At 40.8% G+C, this 16,722-nt stretch overlaps 1 protein-coding gene across 2 annotated transcripts in view; it reads right to left on the bottom strand.

Moving 5' to 3' along the window:
• The window catches only part of SLC25A43 (solute carrier family 25 member 43), a 69,615-nt gene extending 53,414 nt beyond the window's left edge, over nucleotides 1-16,201 (bottom strand). The window contains exon 1 of one of the 2 annotated variants that reach the window (XM_074208435.1): nucleotides 15,901-16,201. In XM_074208435.1, the coding sequence (XP_074064536.1) occupies nucleotides 15,901-16,175 (275 nt within the window). In that variant the 5' untranslated portion in view covers nucleotides 16,176-16,201. The remainder of the gene's footprint in view (nucleotides 1-15,900) is intronic. The other variant, XM_074208434.1, reaches the window with a different exon arrangement.
• Nucleotides 16,202-16,722: the final 521 nt, after the last annotated feature.

The raw sequence follows: 16,722 nt of genomic DNA, 5'->3' as shown, positions 1-16,722 counted from the left end.
CTTCGAAGGCCTAGATCTAGTCTGACACTCTCATTTAACAGCAGGGGAAACTGAGACCCAGACAAGGGAAGGGACTTGCTCAAGGATACATTGCTGGTACCAAAGGCAGAATTTGAACCCAGGTTTTCCTGACTCCCAGGCTGACTCTCTAATCTACTATGAGTTCCACTTAATTCTAGCTAGTGAAACCTTTCCTACTTTTCATTTAAGTCGGAAAGCTCTTTTGGCTTGCCTATTGGTCCTTTCTCACCTACTAGCAACCTCAGAATGGGACTGGTGGAGTGGATCAAATCCCAACTATATGTTTATGACCTTCAGAAAGTCACTTTCTGAGTCTTAGCTGCCTCATCTGCAAAATGAGAAGGATAATACTACCTCAGTCTTAGATGATGTCCAGTATGAAGACACTTAAGAGGAGTGAGGCAAGTAAAGATAGCACTCTATTTGCAAAGACCTGGGTGTGAAACTTCATTTATGAGATTTTTACATGCTGTATACCCTTTAGAAAGTCATTTAATTTTTGTGGCTCTCAGCTTCCTCATATGTTCAATAAAGTCTATCCCTAGAACTATGTGTGACTTTGGGCAAGTCACTTCCCTTCCTGGAGTCTTAGTTTCCTCCTCTGTAAAATGAAGGAGTTGAACTAGATGACTCTGAGGTCTCTTCCATCATTAGGGTGGACTAGATCCAGAGCTCAAATCCTAATACTGTAAATAGGAATTCTTCTTATCCACTGATGAAAAGATCCCTTATCTTCAATCCCTACCTCCAACTAGTGAACTGACTTGAAATATAATCTAGGTACCCCCATTAACTTCTGACCTGTATTTATTTTTTGCTTTAAAGAATTTCCCCTTGTATAAACTCCATCATAAGGATCTTCCAGGAGAAAAGTAGGAATATTTATCAAAAACTTCCATGGAAGGCATTCCCTAGCCAAGGAACCTGGGAGGGAGTCATACCTCTTGTGTAAACAAGGTTAAAAAAAACATACCAAAGGGGTCTAGGGGAGTAAAAGACACCAGAGTATTTTCTACTATTAGAAAAATAGGGGGCAGCTAGGTGGCACAATGGATAAAGTACCGGCCCTGGAGTCAGGAGTACCTGGGTTCAAATCAGGTCTCAGACACTTAATAATTACCTAGCTGTGTGGCCTTGGGCAAGCCACTTAACCCCATTTGCCTTGCAAAAACCTAAAAAAAATAGGCAATTACTTTACTGGAAATATATTTAATTTAATTTTCAAGAAAGAAAAGGGGGAAAAGACAGGAGCAAAGTAAATTATTTTGAAACCAGAGATGACTGACCCCTTTCAAATAAAGGTTTTCTTTGGCTCTTAAGCCTCTTTACCTTTCTGCTAATTGATATATTCTTCTCTTCCCTTGGTTTCTATGTTTACCAGGACCACCTTACAATAGATAGATATCAAGTCTGGGCAATGTGGCTTAAGGAGGCTTTACCTCCCAAATAACTTCCTAATGCCTTTAAAATAATTCTCACAAGGCTGGAAATGGGTTACTTTTGTTGGCATCAAATTTCACCAATTATAGAATTGGCTCTTTTAAAAGGTAACCACCCTTTCCCTCATTCACACCTTAAAATTTAATCAGATTGCTTTCAACAGAATTCACTGGGGACCCAAGGGCAGAGAATGAATGAGGGCTTGGGCTGAAAGGCATGGTAATTCTGATTTGGGTTTTAGGAGAAGTGGGGGCGGGGTTGGAGTCTGGGGCACAGCTCAGGGAAAGCTGCTGGGTGAGGCTTAGAGTAGATCCTCACAATCAAGGCCTTAAGATTTCAACCAGGTGGGAACTTCTTTTACTTCCAACCCTGCAGAGAACAACCTAGAATTTGTTGCCTAAGTCACAAAGAGGTTAAGTGATGTGACTTGCCTTGCCCTTGGTCACACAGTTAAATGTCAGAAGTGGATCTGGAACCCACATCTTCCTGAATCCAAGGTCAGAAATCTATCTGCTCTGCTCCAATGCCTAAAAATTCATTTTTTCTTATATTTATTTTGTTAAAAGTGTAATGTGGGTAATCAATTACCCCCCCCCCCCCCAGTTATAAGACTTGGAATCACTTCTGGTGAGTGGAATATGAAGGCCAATGCTAAAGGACCTTAGAGAAAGCACTAGACTAAGGGTATCAGTCAACCAATTGACAAGCATCTTATAAAGTATCTACAGTCCAGGCACTATGGGTATGGAGAAAGAAACAAGGGGAAGCTGGGTGGCACAATGGTTGGAGTACTACCCTTGGAATCAGAAGAACCTGAATTCAAATCCTACCTCAGACACTTGATACTTACTAGTTATGTGACCTTCAGCAAGTCACTTAACCCCACTACCTCACAAAAATAAATAAATAAATAAATAAAGAGAAACAAAAGAAAGGCAAAATGACATGTGTTTCAGACTGAGAGGTTTCCTATAGGAGGTGGTGAACAATTTCAGGACAAGAGGTCAAGGATGGACTCCTTTTTCCATGCACACAGATCTGGGTACACTGAGTGGTCCTTGGTACCCTTGCGTAAAATCTCCAGACATTTCAATTCCACCATCTCAATGAGCAAAGTAATGAGCCCAGCAAAAACACCCAAGGTTCCTGAAGGGCTCAGGAAACAGAGGCAGAGAGGTCAAGAAACATCTCCAAATCCTCAAGGGCTCAGGAAACGGAGGCAGAGAGGTCAAGAAACATCTCCAAATTTTGCGCACTGTTAAACTGCAGTTTATCCAGGCAGGGTAAGAGATGCCCAAGCACAGGGAGGGATGTGGGGAAGAGGAAGGCAAAGAAAGTTTTAGTATTTGGAAACACATTCACCCTCCTGTCTTTTCTAATTCCCACAAAGCAAAAGCAAAAATCAAACAAATCAAAACAAAATCATCCCTGGTTCTCAAAAGAATAAATCCCCAGTTGCTCATGAAGCCTCTCTGATCACTCCAGCTGGAAATATCTCACTCTTTGGACCTCAGATTGAAGTTTGTTTGTGTCTCTCCCTGGACACTGTTCTAAGATTAATTTACTCCACTGTATTATTGCCTTAGCCTTCTCCCTAGCTTATCAACTCTTGGGGAGCAGGGTCCAAGTTCCATTTGATTTTTCATCCTCTACTGGCAGTCTTGAGATCTTTTCCATAATAGGTGCTCAATAAAAATCCAAGCCATCAGGAACCTCAAATAAGTATTGGCAGTGAGGATCCTGAGACCTTGACTCAATTGGCGAAAATTAAATTACATCCAGTGGAGTGACATTCAAGTTAACTTTAATATTTAGATCCACTGATCGAAAGCTGGAATGGACCTTAGAAGTCATCTAGACCCTTCTCATTTTACATGATGATACATTTACTTTGACTACATCTTAATTTTTTTCTATTTCTAATTCATATATAAAATTCAAAACAGATGTGTGCCATACATTTGGATTGGAGAGAGAAAAAAATACCCATGTAACTATTGGTGTTCACTATATCATTTTGTTGTTATTTAGTTGTGTTTGACTCTTTGCAACCCCATGTGGGATTTTCTTGCCAAAGATACAGGAGTGGTTTGCCATTTTCTTCTCCAGCTTATTTAAAGATGAGGAAACTGAGGTAGAGTGAAATGACTGCCCAGAATCACACAACCACTAAGTGTCTGAGACCAGATTTGAACTCATAGCTTCTGAATTCCAGGTCCAACACTGCCTTAGAATGCCAGATATAGCATAGGAAGGGGCTTCAGAAGATATCTAGCCCCATCCTGTTACTTTACAGAGGAAGAAACTAAGGCCAAGAGAAAGGAAGTAACTTGACCAAGGTCATACATCCTAGATATAGAGCTGGAAGAGAGCCTCTGAGACCATTCAGTCCAATACTCTCATTTTAAAGCGAGTATCTCTACAGATAGAAATGGGGCCACTAAACCATATGTACATAAGGATCCCTGTAGTTTGAATATTAACTTAGAAAACCACATATTAAAATGATCTACATTCTATTGTATTTTTATTTATTTTATTAAATATTTTCCAATGACATTTTCATCTGGTTCAGGCACTTGCTTTCAAGATACCTCTGCTCTATACTATTTCATGTGATTATTTTATCAGTTCCCATGGATTCAAGTATCCTTCTGAAGATGACTTTTAGATCTACTTATCCAACCCTAACTCCTCTGCTGACCTCTAGTCTCATTAATGTGCCTATGGGACATGTTGAGCTGGACATCTCATACATATCTGAAACTCAGCAAGTCCAAACTGAACTCATAATCTTTTCCCCCTAAGCTTTTATTCTTCCAAGCTTCTCTAGTATGGTCAAGGACATTACTATCCTCCCAGTCACCCAGGTTCATAATCTAGGTGTCATCCTTGACCCATCATTCTTAATCTCCATATATCCAATCTGTTGTCAAGGCCTGTTGATTTAACCTTTGTACCATCTTTCCTATATATTTCCTCTTTTCTTCTGATACTACCATCACCTTGGTGCAGGCCTTTATCACTTTATTTTTGGACCACTGCAACAGGCTATTGGTTTGCTTCCCAACTTTAAGTTTCTCCTTACTTCAGTCCACCTAAAGTGTAAGTCTGACTGCCACACAGACCCCTTTCCCCTCACCAATTCAACAAACTCCAGTGGCTCCCTATTATTTTCAGGTTCAAATAAAAAAAAAATTCCTTTTCTCTTTTAAAGGTCTTCATAGCCTGGCCCCCTCCTACCTTTCTAGGTTTCTTACAGCTTACCTCTCATCTATGTCCTCTGAGGTCCAGTGAACAAGACACTCCATCTTCTGACTAGAGGCATTTTCATTGGCCATCTCCCATGCCTGGAACTCTCCCTTCTCATCTCCATCTTTCGGCTTCCTTCAAGTCTCAGTTAAAATTCTACCTTCTGGGGCGGCTAGGTGGCGCAGTGGATAAAGCACCGGCCCTGGAGTCAGGAGTACCTGGGTTCAAATACCGTCTCAGACACTTAATAATTACCTAGCTGTGTGGCCTTTGGCAAGCCACTTAACCCCGTTTGCCTTGCAAAAAACCTAAAAAGAAAAATTCTACCTTCTACAAGAAGTCACTCCTGATCTCTTGTATGCTAGTGCATTTTGTCTGTGATCACTTCCAATTTATACTAATATCTCATCTGTACATGTTTATTTTCAGATTGTCTTCCCCACTGGATTGGCCACTCCTTGAAGGCTGGACTAGCTTTGTCTTTCTTAGAATCCCCAGGAGTGGGCACAAACTAAGTGCTTGTTGATTTGAGGAAACTGAGAAAAGCAACTAACTTGCTTGGCATCAGACAGGAAATATAATAAAAGGCAGAAGTGGAATTTGAACCCTGAGCATCTGCCTACAGAGCCATTGCTTCAAGGATCTATAACATTAATGCTGTTAAACTGTTTGTAATTTAATCCTTTAAATATTGATGATACACACGTGATACTCATGTTTGCTCTCAATTAACCCAAACATCACAATTCTATGACCCTTCTGGAAAAAGGAGAATTGAGGGTATGGAATTTCAGTCCAAGGCTTGGAGTCAGGAAGACTTGAATTCAAATTAGACCTCAGACACTTACTTGTATATGATCCTAGAACAAGTCATCTAAAGTTTGCCTCAATTTCCTCAACTGTAAAATGGGCATAATGACAGAAGCTTGGAGATTCAAAGAGTTGTTGTGAAGATCAAATGAGATAATCATAAAGTTCTTAGAACAGTCTCTGCCTTATTCCTTTCCTCCTTTCACCCATTTCACTGTACCCTTGCAACTTGGGCAGAGACAGAGCTATGGCAAATCAAATGTCCTATTGCTTCTGGGTCAGTGGGATCATGGGATTATAAATTCAGAGCTCAAATGGACCTGAGAAATCATCTGGTCTAGGGTCCTTATACTTTTTTGCCTCCTAAATCCACATTGGGTAGTCTGAGGAATTCAACAGATAAGGTGCTAAATAAAATAAAATTCACAGGATTACCAAGGATATAAGTTATACTGAAATACAATCAACACAATTTTGAAAGTAGAAGCAAACAAGTCCATGATCTGGAGGTTAAGAATCTCTGATCTAAGTCTAATCTTCTGTTTTTGCCAAGGAAATGGAAGTCCCAAAGAAAGAACTGGTTTATTCAATGTTGACTCAGCAAGGATCAAACCCCAGAGCTTGGAGTGAAAAGCCAAAACTACTTCCCCTATGCTCTCAATTGTCATTATCCTATAGTGTCTTGGGTGGCCCTTGTGGCAGGGGCTATTTCTCTTTGCCTTTAGTATCTGGAGCCTTAAGAAGCTGTGTCAGAGGAGCTGAGTGAGAGATTACCTACCAGTTTTTCCTGGGGTACTCTAACACTGCTTCTCCATTCCCTCTGCCCTGACAAATTTCTTGAAAAATGTTAGCTCTGCAAGCAAAGAATGGACTATAGTCAAATTTTCCTATGTCATTACCCTAGTTTAGACCTTCATTACACTCTATTCTAATAATCTAGTTTACTGGACTGCCTGGTCAGATTACCAATTCAATGAAGTTTTTTTTTTAATTTTACAAGGCTGTAGGGGAGTTGGGGGGGGGGGGGAACCACAGTCAGGAAGACCTGAATTCAACCTAGATTTCGATATTGCCTAGCTGTGTGTCACCTGGAAAAGTCACTTTTCATCTATTTTCCCTAGTTTCTTTAATGGTCTACAATAAGTATAAAGCACCTATCTCCTAAAGTTGTATTAAATGAGATAATATTTGTAAAGCAGGGTGTCTAACGTAGTTGTTGTCGTTTGTCTTTGAAGAAGACTATGACACCAGGGACAAACGATTCGTCCAAGGTCACAAAGCTAGTAAGTATCAAGTGTCTGAGGTCAGATTGGAATGCTGGAGCTCTATACATTGGGCTACCTAGCTGACACAGTAAGCAATACAAAAATGTTTATTCCCTTCCCCTATTCTCCTTAGCCTGACTTTCAAAGCCTGCCATGATGAGAGGCTCCCAACCTTGATTTTTTGTCTTATTCTCCCATAATACTTTCAGACCCTGAATACCTTCCCCTGGAGCTAGCTCCACATTTAAAATTGGATCCAAACAGGGCCGAGCTCATATGTAACTTCTTCAGGGAAACAAGCCATTTGGAAAGATATCAGAGGTAAATTCTTCAATGCTCTGAAATCCCAGTTGGACTTTTTTGAGTCCCTTTTCTGATAATCTTCTAGTTAGCTAAGTGTATCCTAAGCCTCCTAGATTATTAGAATGTTTCAAAAGTATTTTGCAAATATGAAGGCAGTACATATTATTATAATTATTATTAGTAGTAGTTAATTACCACTACTACCACTACCCCTACTACTACTACTTATATAACTAATAACACCACTACCACTATTACTAGTACTATTACTATCATCACTATCACTACCAATACCACTTCATCTTATCTAGATCTTTCTTACTTTTACATTACCTCTGTTGGTGGAGTGCCTTGTGAATAACTGGGGGAGAGGGGAGTTAGCTTGGATCTGTAATTTCCTAGATATAATGAATTCCCTGTATCAAGGGTTCCTGGCACGTGGTCTGTTATTTCAAGATTTAAGAAATTCTGTCAAGTGGTCAGAGGTGAAACTCCATCCCTGGGGCTGACTGTTTAGTGCCCCCTGCCTCTCCTTTCATAAAAGTGCTCAATGAATAATTCAATTCAATAAATCATCATTAAGTTTCCACCATGGACCCTAGTCAGGGGATATTATAACAGCCAGCTTTTATAAATGCTTTTAGGTTTACAAATCACCTTACAAATTTGATCTTATTTGATCTCCCTGTAATCCTGGGTGGTGCTCTTATCATTCCCATTTTATAGATCATTAAAACTGAGCCTGATAGGATAAGTGACTTATCCAGAGTCACACAGCTAGTGCCTGAGGCCATATTTGAACTCAGGTTTTCCTTGACTTCAGGTCCAGGTTCTTCCATTTGGCCTTGTACCTGCCTCTTAAAAAACTCAAGGAATGCTTGCCTACAAGGAGCTTATATTCTGAGAAATAGTGTCCTATTCACAAGTAGAATATCCCATCAGTTAGTTGCCAAATATTGCTGCTTCTGCTTTTGACATTCTCTACCCACAGAACCAGCAAGCAACCTACTTCAGACCATAATCATCTCACATGTGAACTATTGAACAACCTCCTAAATGGTTTCCTTGCCTCAAGTCTCTCTGTGCTCCTACTCCATCCAAAAGACTTTTCTTGAAGCATAGATCTGACCTTTTCACTCTCCTACTTAAGAAAGTCCCCTGGGGGTGGCTAGGTGGTGCAGTGGATAAAGCACTGGACCTGGAGTCAGGAGTACCTGGGTTCAAATCTGGTCTCAGACACTTAATAATTACCTAGCTGTGTGGCCTCGGGCAAGCCACTTAACCCTGGTTTCACTTGAAAAAAAAAGTCCCCTTCCTTCCTACTGTAACTAGCATGAAATATAAACTATTGAGTACTTAGATTCAGGCTTATTATATATTAGTCCAGCCAAGTTGCCCTTCTGGCTGGTCCTTCCTCACTAGGCAATGCTATATCTGTGGACTCTCTGCTCCCCTCTAGCTGGGAGAACTTCCTTCAAGATTCAGGGTGTATTGGTGGATCCATAGAAAAATTCCTAGAAGGGAAAGACCCCAACTCAGAGAGACCTGGAACCTCTGAGGAAAATACAATCTGGTCTCCAACACAGAAAGACTTCCTTGAAGAAATAAGGAAGGAGCTTAAAAATTTGGGAGAGACAATTAATACCTTGCAACAAGAAAACAAAACCTTAGAAAGTACAATTGGACAAATACAAAAGGAGAATAAATCTCCCAGATCATCAATTGGACAATTACAAAATGAGAATAAATCTCTCACAGAATCAATTGGACCAATACAAAATGAGAATAAATCTCTCAGATCCTCAAATAGGCAAATGCAAAAAGAAATTAATTCTCTCAAAACCTCAATTGGTCAAATGGAAAGCTCTTTCAAAAGTAAAAGTGACCAATTGGAAAATGAGTTGCAAAAGGTTAATGAAGAAAACTCCTCCCCTCCAAAAAAGAATGGAGTCTACAGAAACTAATGACTCCACGAGACAGCAAGAGTCAGTTAAACAAAATCAAAAAATAGAAAAAAATAGAAGAAAATGTAAAATACTTCATCAACAAAACCACTGACCTAGAGAATAGATTGAGGAGGGGCAACCTGAAAATTATAGGACTTCCTGAAAACATTGAAGAGAAAAAAAAACCTGGACTTAATATTACAGGATCTAGTGATGGAAAACTGCCCTGATATCATGGAATCAGAGGGCAAAGTAGTTATTGAAAGAGTACATAGATCCCCACCAGAAAAAGATCATAAAATGAAAACACCAAGGAATGTTGTGGCCAAACTCCAGAACTATCAGATAAAAGAGAAAATCCTGCAAGCGGCCAGAAAGAAACAATTTAAATATCAAGGAGCCACAGTAAAGATCACTCAGGACCTGGCTGCATCAACATTAAGGGATCGAAGGGCCTGGAACGAGATATTTCGAAGGACCTGGAATGAGATATTTTGAAGAGCAAGGGAGCTTGGAATGCAGCCAAGAATCTACTTTCCTGCAAACTTGAGCCTTCTCTTCCAGGGAAAATGATGGACATTTAATGAACTGGAAGAATTCCAAAATTTTCTGATGAAAAGACCAGAGCTAAACAGAAAATTTAGACATCAAACAGGAGGTTCAAGAGACACATGAAAAGGTAAAAAAAAAAGGGGGGGGGCAGTAAAAGGAAAAAAAACGCAATCCAAGAAGTTGAAACTGGCTATATCCCAGCATGGGGGGGGGGGAAGATTCTCATAAATTTTGAGAACTGTAACTCTAACAGAGAGAATACACCTAGCCAGAAATGATGGACATTCATGACCTATCCATGAGACTGCTATCTAATGGGATGTAACTGGCTTTAACCCCACTTGGGAGAAAGACTCTAATAACTCTCAGGAATTTTGACTCTATTCGATAGAATATACTGAACTAGAAGGGACAGACACTCAGAATTTTCTATGACTTAGAACGATCTAAAAAACACTACCTCCTTAAAAAGGGGACAGGAAAGAGACTGGAGGAGGGAGGGGATTGAATGGGGTAAATCTCATTACACTAAGAGGTACCAAAAAACCTATGGTAATAGAGGGGAAGAAGGGAGCAGAGGAGAAACACCTGAATCTTCTTCTCATCAGACTTGGCTAAAAGTCAACCTACACATACTCAGTTAACTTATAAAACATCTAACCTTTTAAATATTAAAAGGGGAAAAGGGGAGGGGGGGACAGAGAAAGGGAAGGAGAGTGGGGGGGGAAGGGGAAATAACAAAAGGAAGGGAAGGGAAAGGGGAAAGAAAGGGGAGGGTGTGATATAGGAGGGCAAACACACTGAAGGGGGTGGTATTCAGAAACAAAATACTGGGGAATATAGATAAAGGAGGGGGAAAGGGGGAAAATACAAACAGAGGGAAGATAGCACAGAGGGCAATAAAGAATTAGTAATCATAACCTTGAATGTGAATGGGATGAACTCTCCCTTAAAAAGTAAGCAAATAGCAGAGTAGATTAAAAACCAGAATCCTACAATATGCTGCTTACAAGAAACTCATTTGAAGCAGAGAGATGCATATAGAGTAAATGTAAAAGGTTGGAGCAAAATATATTTTGCTTCAGCTGAAGTAAAAAAAAGCAGGGGTAGCGATCCTTATCTCAGACAAAGCAGCAGCAAAAATAGATAGCATTAAAAGAGATAATGAAGGAAACTTTATCCTCCTAAAAGGTACCATAGATAATAAAGTCATTTCAATACTGAATATATATGCACCCAGTGGGACAGCACCCAAATTCTTAGAGGACAAGCTGAAAGAACTACAGGAAGACATAGACAGCAAAACTCTACTAGTGGGAGACCTCAACCTCGAGCTATCAGATCTAGATAAATTGATTCATAAAATAAACAAGAAAGAAGTTAAGGAGGTAAATAGATTGTTAGAAAAATTAGATATGGTAGACATGGAGGAAACTGAATGGGGACAGAAAGGAATATACCTTTTTTCTCTGTAGTACATGGAATTTATACAAAAACTGACCATGTACTAAGACATAAAAACCTAATGATCAACTGCAGAAAGGCAGAAATAGTGAATACATTTTTCTCAGATCACAATGCAATAAAAGTCATATGCAATACTGGGCCAAGGAGATACAGACCCAGAATAAATTGGAAACTGAATAACCTCATTTTAAAAAATGACTGGACCAAAAAACAAATTATAGAAAGAATTAACCATTTTATCCTAGATAATGATAATAATGAATCAACATACCAAAACCTATGGGATTCATTCAAAGCGACTCTCAGGGGATATATTATAGCTCTAAATGCTTACATGAATAAATTGGAGAAAGAGGAAATCAATGAACTAAACATGCAACTAAAAAAATTAGAGAAAGAACAAATCAAAAATCCCTAATTAAGTACCAAATTAGAAATTCTAAAAATTAAAGGAGAAATTAATAAAATTGAAAGCAAAAAAACTATTGAATTAATAAATAAAACCAAAAGTTGGTATTATGAAAAAAACAATAAAATTGATAAACCTCTGGTCAATTTGATTAAAAAAAAGAAAGAAGAAAACCAAATTGCTAGTATCATAAGTGAAAAAGGTGAACTCACCACCAATAAGGAGGAAATTAAAGTAATAATTTGAAATTATTTTGCCCAACTCTATGCCAATAAATTTGGTAATCTAAGTGAAATGGGTGAATATTTATAAAAATATAAGTTGCCCAGGTTAAATGAAGAAGAGATTAAATACCAAAACAACCCTATCTCAGACAAAAGAAATTAACAAGTCATTATTGAACTCCCTAAAAAAAAATCTCCAGGGCCTGATGGATTCACAAGTGAATTCTACCAAACATTTAAGGAACAATTGTTTCCAATTCTATATAAACTCTTTGAAAAAATAGGGAAAGATGGAACTCTGCCTAACTCTTTCTATGAAACCAATATGGTACTGTTACCTAAACCAGGAAGAGTTAAAACAGAGAAAGAAAATTATAGACCTATTTCCCTGATGAATATAGATGCAAAAATCATAATAAAATCGTAGCAAAATGATTACAAGTCATCACTAGGATAATACATTATGATCAAGTAGGATTTATTCCAGGAATGCAGGGTTGGTTCAATATTAGGAAAACTGTTAGCATACTCAATTATATCAAACAACAAACCTATCAGAAACCATATGATCATATCAATAGATGTTGAAAAAGCTTTTGACAAAATACAGCATCCATTCCTATTAAAAACACTAGAGAGTGTAGGAATAAATGGACTATTCCTTAAAATAATTAGCAGTATCTATTTGAAACCATCAACAAGCATTATATTCAATGGGGAGAGGCTAGAGGCATTCCCAATAAGATCAGGGGTGAAACAAGGGTGCCCATTATCACCACTACTATTCAATATTGTATTAGAAATGTTAGCATCAGAAATTAGAGAAGAAAAAGAAAAGGAATTAGAATTGGGAAGGAAGAGACAAAACTCTCACTCTTTGTAGATGATATGATGGTCTACCTAGAGAATCCCAAGAAATCATCCAAAAAACTACTGGAAACAATTAGTAATTTTAGCAAAGTTGCAGGTTATAAAATAAACCCTCATAAATCCTCAACTTTTCTATATATGTCTAGCAAGAAACAGCAGGAAGAGCTAGAAAGAGAAATCCCATTCAAAGTAAACTCAGACAATACAAAATACTTGGGAGTCTATTTGCCAAGACTGACTCAGAATCTTTTTGAAAACAATGATAAAACACTTCTCACACAAATTAAATCAGATTTAAATAACTGGGCAAATGTCAACTGCTCATGGATAGGTAGAGCTAATATAATAAAAATGACAATTCTACCAAAACTAAACTATCTGTTTAGTGCCCTACCAATCAAAATTTCAAAAAATTACTTTAACGAGTTAGAAAAAATTGTAAGTAAATTCATATGGAGAAATAAAATGTCAAGAATTGCCAGTAGCTTAATGAAAAAAAGTGCAAAAGAAGGTGGCTTAGCCCTACCTCATCTAAAATTATATTATAAAGTATCAGTCATCAAAACTGTTTGGTATTGGCTAAGAAATAGAGTGGTGGACCAGTGGAATAGACTAGCTGTAAAAGCAGGAGATCTTTATAGTAATCTGCTGGTTGACAAACCCAAAGAGTCAGGCCATTGGGATAAAAACTCCCTCTTTGATAAAAATTGCTGGGATAATTGGAAGTTAGTATGGAAGAAACTTAGATTAGACCAATACCTCACACCCTTTGCCAAGATAAGATCCAAATGGTTACAGGACATAGACATAAAAAACTACACTATAAGCAAATTAGAAGATCAAGGACTAGTCTACCTGTTAGATCTGTGGAAAGGGAAACAGTTTACGACTAAGGAAGAGTTGGAGAACATCACCAAAAACCAATTAGATGATTTTGATTACATTAAATTAAAAAGCTTTTGCACAGATAAAAGCAATGTAACCAAGATAAAAAAAAATGTAGTAAATTGGGAAATAATCTTTACAACTAATGATTCTGACAAAGGACTCATTTTTTTTTAGGGTTTTTTTTTGCAAGGCAATGGGGTTAAGTGGCTTGCCCAAGGCCACACAGCTAGGTAATTATTAAGTGTCTGAGACCTGATTTGAACCCAGGTACTCCTCACTCCAGGGCCAGTGCTTTATCCACTGTGCCACCTAGACTCCCCTCATTTCTAAAATATACAGAGAACTGAGTCATATTTTTAAAACAAAAAGCCATTCCCCAATTGACAAATGATCAAAGGATATGCAAAGGCAATTTACAGATGAGATCAAAGCAATCCATAGCCATATGAAAAAAATGCTCTAAATCATTAATTATTAGAGAAATACAAATTAAAGCTTCTCTGAGGTACCACCTCACACCTCTCAGGTTGGCCAATATGACCAGGAAGGATAATGATCATTGTTGGAAGGGCTGTGGGAAATCTGGGTCACTACTATACTGTTGGTGGAGCTGTGAACTCATTCAACCCTTCTGGAGAGCTATTTGGAACTATGCTCTAAAGGGCAACAAAAATGTGCATACCCTTTGACCCAGCAATACCACTACTGGGTCTATACCCTGAAGAGATGATGAAAAAGGGTAAAAACATTATTTGTACAAAAATATTTATAGCAGGCCTGTTTGTGGTGGCAAAGAATTGAAAATGAAGTAAATGTCCTTCAATTGGGGAATGGCTTAGCAAACTGAGTTATAATATGTATGTCATGGAACACTGCTGTTCTATTAGAAACCAGGAGGGACAGGAATTCAGGGAAGCCTAGAGGGATTTGCATGAACTGATGCTGAGTGAGATGAGCAGAACCAGAAAAACTCTGCACACCCTCACAGCAACATGGGAGTTATGTTCAACCTTGAAGGACTCGCTCATTCCCATCAGTGCAACAATCAGGAACAATTTTGGGCTGTCTGCCAAGGAGAGTACCATCTGTATCCAGATAAGGAGCTGTGGAGTTTGAACAAAGTGCAAAGACTATTCCTTTTAATTTAGAAAAAGAAACAGGTATCTTATTGTCTGATCTCATCACCTCTTAGAATTCTCTTCTTTAAGGATATGCCTTCTCTCTCATCACACCCAATTTGTTTTTTTGTTTTTTAGATTTTTTTTTTTTGCGAGGCAAATGGGGTTAAGTGGTTTGCCCAAGGCCACACAGCTAGGTCATTATTAAGTGTCTGAGACTGGATTTGAACCCAGGTCTTCGTGACTCCAAGGCCGGTGCTTTATCCACTACACCACCTAGCCACCCTGCATGACACCCAATTTGTATGAAGGTACAACATAGAAACAAAGTAAAGAGTGACAGAGTAGTTTCCATGGGGGTGGGGGGTGGGGGGTGGGAGGAGGGAAGCAAGATTGGGGGGAAATTGTAAAACTGAAATAATATCTTTAATAAAAATAAATTTGAAAAAAGATTTAGGGTGTCTTAAAATTTTTTAGTGCCTTCTCTTGTATGTATTTTTTATTTAATCTGTGTATCTTTGGATATATACACATATGATGCTAGATCCACTGAGTCACCGAAGCTGCCCTAGGGCCAATACAGAGTGCTTAAAAAGACTTGTGGGGGTGCCTGGGTGGCTCAGTGGATAGAGCACCGGCCCTGGAGTCAGGAGTACTTGGGTTCAAACCCGGTCTGAGACACTTAATAATTACTTAGCCGAGTGGTCTTCGACAAACCACTTAACCCCATTACCTTGCAAAAACCTAAAAAAAAAAAAAAAAGACTTGTGGGTTTTAGATATGTTTTTAGCCAAAGAGCAAAATGCAAACAGATCCCCATGGGGTTTAATTCTTTACAATGAAACCCTTTATGTGTTTGGTCAGTGCTTGGGTGAGTTGTGCCTTTGTCAAGAAGAGAGAAAATATGAAACTTAGAAAAACTCCTTGTAATTGTACACACAGCTGAGCCACAGGGATGGAGGAAACAGCTCCCCCTCACGTTTTAGAAACCTGCAATCACCTCACTGTAGATGTTGGCCAGCGTCATGAGGATGTCTGATGCTCAGTGGCCAAGTGACTTCAGCACTGCGCCTCAGTGTCCCCACTTGTCGAGGACGATGTTGCAGTGGCCAAAGTGTGCAGTTCTGCAGCCCCAGGGCTGGCGTTCCGCGGGGGCCTGGCGCAGTCATCCCTAATTGCTGAGGTTGTGAAGCGGCCCCTCCCAGCGCCTCGGGCGGGGCCTCAGTTTCCCCAGCGGTGAGGTGTGAGGCGGGCCCCAGGTCCCTCCCAGCTCTGCCTCCGGGCCCCCCGGGTTTCCCAGGCCTCCCCGCCGGGCCCAGCCCCGTCCTCCCTTACTTGCGGTAGGCGGCCAGCTGCAGGACGCTGTAGGGGAAGAGGCGCAGGCACGACACGCCGTTGCCCTTCCACAGGGCCCGGGGCCCCTCGGCTCGCCACAGGCTGCGGCTGGCGGCCCACGGGCCCTGCGGCTGCCCGGGGCCCAGGCCCACCTGGGCCCGGACCGTGGCCAGCTCCAGCGGGGCGGTGAGGCTGAGGCTGAGCGCCCCGGCCAGGCCGGCGCACAGCAGGCGCTGGCCGCCCGTCAGGCGCCGGTCTCGTCGCCAGGTGGCCATGCCGGGCGCCCGGCTCCGGGGGACCCAGGCCGAGGCCGCCCAGAGGCTCCCGAGCCGGCGGGCGGGCCGGAAGGCCGGGGCGGAGGCCCGGGGCGGGGCCTGGGCTCCCATTCCGCCCCCTCCACCCCCGCGAGGCCTTCACTGCCCTCCTGGGAGCCCCGCGCCCTGCCGAGGGCCCCGCCAAAGGCCAGCCCCAGGGCGCCCCCGCGCCTCCCGCACTCTTCGCCCATTTAACACAAGGCTCTTTCCTTGGACCTTGAGGCTCAGCAGCCCAACATTCCCGGATGCAGATAGCCGCCCAGGGCGCCTTCTGCCCTTTCCCAAACCAAGGCCAGCCCCACGTAAAGGGGCCGCGCCCAAACGGCCCCGTGGAGCCCCCCGGGAACCTGGTCTTTTCTTCCGTGGCTTGAGAACTTTAGAGACCATCTCGTCTTTCCCTTTTCTTTCTCCGCTGTCACTTTCCCCTAAGCTCAGAGACCAACTCCCCCCCCCCCCCCCCCCATCCCCTCCAAGACCTTCCTTGGGAACACTCAGCTCCAGGACCCCC

Source organism: Macrotis lagotis, chromosome X (genome assembly GCF_037893015.1).
Source record: "Macrotis lagotis isolate mMagLag1 chromosome X, bilby.v1.9.chrom.fasta, whole genome shotgun sequence".
Classification (NCBI taxonomy): Eukaryota; Metazoa; Chordata; class Mammalia; order Peramelemorphia; family Peramelidae; genus Macrotis; species Macrotis lagotis.
The sequence above is the reverse complement of the archived record's forward strand: the minus strand, read 5'-3'. Positions and strand labels throughout refer to the sequence as shown.